The sequence below is a fragment of the Arachis stenosperma genome, chromosome 4, assembly GCF_014773155.1.
Source record: "Arachis stenosperma cultivar V10309 chromosome 4, arast.V10309.gnm1.PFL2, whole genome shotgun sequence".
Classification (NCBI taxonomy): Eukaryota; Viridiplantae; Streptophyta; class Magnoliopsida; order Fabales; family Fabaceae; genus Arachis; species Arachis stenosperma.
Window position 1 is genome coordinate 136036715 of NC_080380.1, and position 7774 is coordinate 136044488.

At 31.6% G+C, this 7774-nt stretch overlaps 1 protein-coding gene across 1 annotated transcript; it reads right to left on the reverse strand.

Annotated features, from left to right (window-relative positions):
- Positions 1-4815: 4815 nt before the first annotated feature.
- Positions 4816-6115, reverse strand: LOC130975627 (uncharacterized). Its single transcript, XM_057900390.1, has 2 exons — positions 5990-6115; positions 4816-4932 (listed from the first exon to the last, which is right to left on the reverse strand). The coding sequence occupies exons 1-2, from the start codon at positions 6113-6115 to the stop codon at positions 4816-4818; spliced, it is 243 nt and encodes an 80-aa protein (XP_057756373.1).
- Between the last annotated feature and the right edge of the window lie 1659 nt (positions 6116-7774).

Consider the following 7774-nt stretch of genomic DNA (forward strand, 5'->3'; position numbering starts at 1 on the left):
GCCTTTGTACTATACGAAAATCAGATTAGCAAGTCTCTGATTTAGTTCTTCATACTGGCGGAATGCACCTTTGATTAGGTTACACTATCCAGTTAGTTGAACTCTCTCAAAGAACACTTCTCAGAATAAAACTTCAATACTCTGGTTATCTCTCCTTACCTTCTGAATGAACAGCAAGCTTCTTTTATCTCCATGCATGTCCCTTGGTTCTTCTTCCAAGGTCAACATCTTGAGCCTTGAGCTTCACCAACCCACAGATTCACTTTTTCTCTTTAAACATCAGAGTAGGACTTTTGCTTCTGACTTCTCCAATTTGACCGAAAGCCATGAAAGGAGTAACCGAGATTGTCTTCCAATGGTTATCAAAATCTGAACCATAGAGATGCAACTTGGTCCCCAAGAATCTCTTGTGACCGTGAATTTGTAGCAGTGAAAAACAGAGATCAACTTTCCTTTGTATCCCATTTCGGACTGAGCAGTGTGTTGGGAAGAAGAGAAGAAACTTTGATGCATAGAAGAGGAAATAGTTTACCTTTAATCTTGACCTAAGCTTGATTTGATTTGAACTGGATGATTAGACTTCAGCCTCTTAAGCTTGATCTCTCTCTTTCTTTCTTCTTCTGTGAATGGCGTGTGGAAGAAGCTCTTTCTCTTTCTCTTTCTTACTTTTCTGAAACTCTAATTTGACCAAGACAAAAGAGAGAGGAACATTGCTTTGGTAAGAGCATGATGGAGGGAATTGAACTCAACTCGGGTTTGGATTGGATATGGTTCATGTAACCCGTTTAGCCCATCTGACTTCTTTCTTTGTTTTTCATTAGGCTTCATTTGATTTACTAACCCACCAGCTTTGTTTTATTTTCCATTCCATTTGGGCTGTAATTCAAATTTTGGCCTGCAACATTTTCTAAATAATTAGTAATATACAATTATCAAGAATTCACACTAATTATTTATCTTGCCAAAAATAATGTTTGTCATTACTTAATTAATTTAGTTAATTTCTTAACTCAACAGTTTATAAATTAAAAAATTTAAAAATCATTTCATAAAATGTGAAGTTTCAACAAGTAACAATATTGATCATATTATTTTGACTTCAAAAATGATTACGATACCAATAAATAAAATTGTTCCAGGTAAATTTCAACAAAGACAAAAGTCTATAAGTACTGCTATTAATGAAAAATTAATATATTTTAAGGATAAATACAATTTTTTTCTACGAATTTTCTAATTCGAGAAGTCGAGAACTAATCCACCACAATTGATGCTCTATTTATTAAGGGTCTGCCGTTAACTAATGGATTGTTATACATACAAGGCAAAATTTGAGCTCCAAATATTTACTTAAGCGGACAAATGAGATGACCATTTAACCAATCTAAATTGATTAAAACAAATACTAATTATTTTTAAATTGTAAAATATTTATAATAATAATTACTATATATATTTTTTATTTAATTTTTTAATAAAAATTTTTATATAATTTTATATATTATCCCGTGCAGGACATGAAAACACACACTAGTATTTGTAAAAAGTCATAATAAAATATAAATTCTAAAATCTTTTTGAGAATATATGATTACTTTTGACATTTTTTTTTAATTTTTCTAAAATCCGCGACTGGTTAAAACTTGGAAACCGGTTATAGAAAAGGTGGAAGAGAAGCTCAGCTTGTGGAAAGCCAAGATACTTAGTAAGGCTGTAAGTTGGTACTTATTAAGTCGGTAATCAATAGCCTGCCTGTTTACTACCTGAGTTTGTACAAGATGCCTAATGCGGTTGCTCGAAGAATTATATCCTTGCAGAGGAGGTTCTTTTGGGGAAAGGATGATGGTCGACCTGGCATGGCCCTTGTGAAATGGGAGTTGGTACAGGCACCGAAGAAGTTAGGAGGTCTGGGGGTGGGTGATGCGGTGGTCCGTAATTCGGCTCTACTGTTTAAATGGTGGTGGCGGTTGTCTAAGGAGGAATGTCCTTTATGGAAGAAGGTTGTGTGCTCATGCAATAGCTTAAACCCAAATCACTTGTTGTCAACCCAGACATTACCGAAGAGGGGCGGACCGTGGAAAGACATATGTCAAGTGCAAATAAGGGAGTATCATGTCAAGCAGAAGATGATTGATGGACTGGCCATGGAAGTAGGGGATGAAAGATTCACCAGATTTTGGGAGGATACTTGATTACAAATAGGAAAGCTTAAAGACTCCCTTCCGAGACTATTCTTGATTTCAAACCAAAGAGGATCAGTAATTGGGGATTGTGGATTTTGGGATGGGATAGAGTGGGTGTGGCATTTACAGTGGAGAAGAGAATTGAGACAATGGGAGACTGATACACTGAACCAACTGCTTAATGTCTTGCAATCTGTTAGACTGATAGCAGACGTACAAGACAGAGTGGTCTGAAAATTTGATAAAGAAGGCGTTTATTCAACTAATTTGTTTGTTCAAGTTTTGTAGGAAGAGACTTTGGATGAGAAGTTTCTGCAGTTCAAGTTTACAAAGGGGGTATGGAAAGGCCTAGTTCCGTCTCGGGTGGAGCTGTTTGCGTGGTTTGCTTTGGTAGGCCAGGTCAACACAAAGGACAGACTGAGTAGACTGGGTCTCCTACAACAGAATGATGTGATGTGCGTGCTATGCAAGAAGGATGTTAAAAATATACAACATTTATTTATTACATGTGAGTTCTCTTGACAAGTGTGGTGTGCTTGGATATCGGCGTTTGGACAGACATGGATTGTCCCTGGTACGTTGAAGGAGCATTTTGAAAGTTGGAGATCCGTGCCAATGAGAAAAGAGAGACACAAAAATTGGATAATTGGGTTCTTCTCAGTTATATGGATTATCTGGTTACGCAGGAACGATGCCATATTTCAGAGACAACAGGGATTGGTGACTGTGTGGAGCAATTATTCTCATGTGCTAAGGAATGGTGTTGTAAATAACTCATGTTGTTAATGGTTATGTCGGAGATGACATAGAAATTGTTTTGCTTGTTATTGTTCCTGTAACTAAATACAATGCTCCACTTTAATGTTGAGCTCTTACTTTAAAAAAAATAAACGTTGAAGTAATTATAAAATATTTTTAGTCACATCTCGGATATTGAACATGCACCGATCTCGAATATTGAACATCCAAGATGTGGGTTTAATGAGAGTTACTTATTTTATTCCTTTAATTTAATTCACAATTAAGTATCTATTTTATTTATTTATTTAACTTAACTAATTATTTTTAATTGTACAAAGCATGCAACTCACTATACTCTCTTCCACTAACTAAGTTACTAAAGACGAAAAATTTAAACCTATTAAAAAAAAATCTAAACATATTTATTTTCGTAAATATTATATTTATTTAATTTAAATAAAAAAATCCCAAAACTTTGTGTTTGAATTTTTATTTATAATTGTTTTCATTGCAAGTAGTTTACCCTAATTTAATGGTAAATTCTACTGTACCATTCTTATAATAACATGTAAATTTTTCTGTGACATATTATTTTTTAATTGGTTGTTATGTTAACTATGGTTAAGCTATTTTAAAATTAAATTATAACCCAAAATGAATAATTGTATAATTTACTAAAATATTAAAAACTGAATCTTTACTTCTTTCTCAAATCATGCTTTCAGAAAACCCTAATTCAGAAAAAGCATTAGTTGATGCAATGGAAGCAGCAGGACTAACTTAAGGACCTGCTCTACTTTTAATGAGTGAATATTTGATGTCTAGTTTCAATTAATCCTACCAATTTAGGTTCGTAAACTTTAACTTTCTGGTCCATTCTTGGTTTGTCATATTTCAAAACTGTAAGCATTTATGATAAAAAAAATTATATTAGATTTAGAAAGAAATGTATTATTAATATGGGGGAGAATAGCACAAAATGGAAGGATAACAGGCCTGTCTTACAAAAAAAAAAGAAAAAGAAAAAGCAACCAATGAATCATAGCCTTTCGATCTCACAATATATTTAAGTAGGAAAGTCCTCTAAAAATATGTGAGTCTTTGTACCGTATAGAGTTCAAATATCTAATTCTGTCCCGTAAAATTTGTTTACCAAAAATCTACCATTAAAGATGTATAAATTATTAAATTACGTTTCAGTCAAATATATGTATAAATTTTTTAAAATAACTAAAATGAAAAATATTAAAAAAACGAAGACAAAGCTTAAAGGAATAAATATGAGTAGAAAGAAACAGTAAAAGAAAGGAAATGATCTTCACTCACTAAAGGAGGTGTTATTCAATAGAAAGGTAGAACAAATCAAATTAATACTGATTTGGAAAAACATATAAATTTATTTTTTAATATTTACAAAAATTATATAATCATCCATTTTAAAAAAATATTTAATTATAAAATAATCTTATTTTAATTAAGATATTAATTTTTATTGAGTTAAATTAACTCAAATTAAAACTAAACATTTAATTAAAATGTGACATGTTATAGAGAGTAACGTTGTATTCACTGAGTTCTACACATAGATAATACAACTATTTTTTTTCAAAATTTTTGCCTTGAAAACCACAATAGAAAGTTCATCCATGAATTGGAATATTTTTACACATCAAATTATGCACAACCTGAAATTTCACACTTCCATCTCAGTGATTTTATACCTGAATGACAAATCTGATTTCAACAATTTTCCATTATTGCAAGTGTGCCAGTGTCATATTCATCACTCATAACAGTGGATCATACAGATACTCAGGAGGTTCAAAAGGCTAAAATAAAAGCTTGAATCAGCATTGATGTTCTTATACAAAATGGCACGACCGGGAACTTATTATGGATGCTCCTTGTTGCTGTCCAATTTCTCTATTTGATTATCTTGAGATTCTTTCTTGGATCCAAAAAGGTACTCTTTCACGGTACTTTCTGCTGAAAGTATTCCCTTCTTAACCTGCAAAAATGAAAAGTGCAAAGCATTCAATTTGTTCATCTTTAGTAACTGGAATCAGAAACAAAGCAATCGAGTGCGATAGATGACTTATTTTTCATGTACTTATCATAGGGTGGAGTGCGACTCGTCACCATAGACGGATCATGGACTTTCGGATGAGCTTGATCATGGAAACTAATGAGTGAAATCCTCTGATTCTAGAATTCAGGAAACTGGTTTCCATAGAGGATTCTAAACACAACCACTTTTACAGGGAGCATCAATCAGATGTTGATGCATTTTGTCATGCTCATGACTCATGAGTTCTATACAGAACCGTTTCTAATTACAAAGTGGAAACCTTTTAAAGTTCACAATCTAGGTCCATTTTCTCTGACTCTTTGAAATTTGAGATTGAAAAAATGAAACGAATGCGATGCAAATCAGTATTGAGATTTGTGAGTTGAGATTTCTGAGGGAATTTAAGGGAAGGGAATTTCTCCCCTAAGATCCCAACTCACAAACGCACTTTTAAGGCGTTTAAAGGCACAAAACTTGCATCAGTTAAGGTCTTGAAAACCAAAACAATACTGACAAGAATGTGAAAAACAAGAAAGGGTTGCACAGATGAATTGAGTATTATAACTAAATCTTCGTTAATTGATTGTGCGGAAAAAGAATCAATTACAAGCCTTCTACTAAGCTATTTATACACCATGTCAAAACCAGATAGCTCAGCAGCAAGTCTAACTACCTATAACCGTTTTCTGTTAGTGAGTAACTACTTTTGCTCGTTTTAGACTCTATTTTTTATTAATTCTTCCTTGAACTCTTATCCTTGACAAATACCATAAGAAAATCACACATTATTCTATAGAGAAATGGATATTGATTGAAGATTGTGGAATGATCACTCATCTATCTTCCTATCTTTTTGATGCTCCGAGACAGATGACATGATCACTACAGTTGATACCTTTTTGCTGCAATTCATAGAGCAAACAAAAAGACCAACCCAACAAAGGTTCTAAATTTGTAATAAAAGAAAATGAAAAAGGAGGAAGAGAAGAGAGCTTACAGGCTCAAGAACATTGGATTGAGGACCATAATCATAATCAGCAGTTAAGAGGAAATAAGAAGCAGTTATAGCTGCCACCATGGATACTGTTCTAACAACCTTGTCAGCTTCTGGATTCTTAACCATGCTTTTTCTTAGCACACTGTGTTCATGCAAGGAGTTATTTTTGTGAGGAGAATTTTAAGGTACAGATCACTAGAAGACAAAAACCATACAGATTTTAAAGATTTTTGCTTAAACCACACTTTTTATCATAAAGCCACATTTTCAAAAGCGTAACAAAGAAAAGCGTCATCTAATGGAAAATCTTAGTAGATTAGAAGATTTAAGAAAAGAAATATCTAATTTATCACAATTAATAGATCAAAAGCTAATGATTTTAACTAATGTTAATTGTAATGATACTGAATTTTTAAAATCAATACAAAATGATTTTTCTCAAAATCTTAATTTTACTTTAAGTTTTATTGAAGGAATTCAAAAACCTGAAAAAACTTATATTTCACACGGAGTTTCTAAAAATGTTATCATGGAGATAATTATCCCCATCTTCATCATACTTTTAATCCACAATTAAATTCTATAATAGATATGCTTGAAGAGATATTAGTTTCTATAAAATTTCAGAAAAATAAAGAAAAAGAAGAGCCTAATATAATAAATAAAATTGAACAGATGCTTGATAAACATTTACATAAAGAAATTCATAAAAAAGAAGAAGTCCAAAATAAAATCGATACAACAAATCTAAAGATTAGGCCACCTCTGAAATTATGAATATTGATGAAAAATTAGAAGAAGTTACAATGCTTTTTAAACAATTAAAAATGGCTCAAGAAGACAATCTTATGGAACAAGGTTTTCAGATTAAAGAAGAACCAGAAATTTCTGAAAGAGAAGAATATGTTTTAGACTATTCAAGTGATGAAGAACCAGTGCATCCAGTACAAGTAAAGGATGAAGCTGGAACATCTGGGAATAGTAATCAAACCCAATTTAAATGGGAAACAGGTTTTGAAAATTATGCTTTCAAAAAGGGTTTATAAACAAAAATTCAAAATATACTAAAATACCATCTAAATATATTCCAAAAATTCAAGAACTAGAAGGGGAAAGAATGCTTGATCTAGATTGCAAAAGGAACGAAAAAGAAATTTTCGAAGATTGGATGAACTCCTTTCTATTAGAAGCTTATACAAACCCAAAATTAAATGAATTATCTGGATTAGATATCTGGAATTTTATAGGTTTCCACACAAAAGGAACTATAAGAAATTATATGTTATCAGTAGATAATAAAATAATAGAAGAATTAGATGAAAAGACAACAGCTTATGATAAAATAGCTCATATAATGAGAATTTTATATAAAGAGTTCTTTGGAAAAAATGTCATAGATCATAGAAATGAAATTTCTGAAAAAGAGTATTTAGAAGCAAAAAATCATTTGGCCAATATTCAGATATTCGATCTTTGTTATATAGAATCCTATATTTGTGAATACAGAATATATTATTATAAACTAAAAGAAGAAGATAAAAAACATTATCTTAGCATGTATATTACAAAACTTCCATATCCTGTTAATGAAATTATTATGGGGAGATTTATAAGAGAAATAAATAATAAAACAATTGAAAATAATTTCGGTGGAGCAACATTTGCTATAAGAGAAGAAATAAAAGAACGCTGTATGCAAGAAGCTACTCAGAAAAGATTTAATAATATAATTAGAATTTGTTGTCAAGACAATGAGGAAATTCCTCAAAAATATGGTTCTAATAA

Bases quoted from the DNA above. Each gene is read 5' to 3' on its own strand.
- LOC130975627 (XM_057900390.1), bottom strand. From the start codon at position 6,115: ATGGTTAAGAATCCAGAAGCTGACAAGGTTGTTAGAACAGTATCCATG. The intron at 4,933-5,989 runs GTAAGCTCTCTT...TCATTTTTGCAG, and splicing joins AATCCAATGTTCTTGAGCCT to GTTAAGAAGGGAATACTTTC.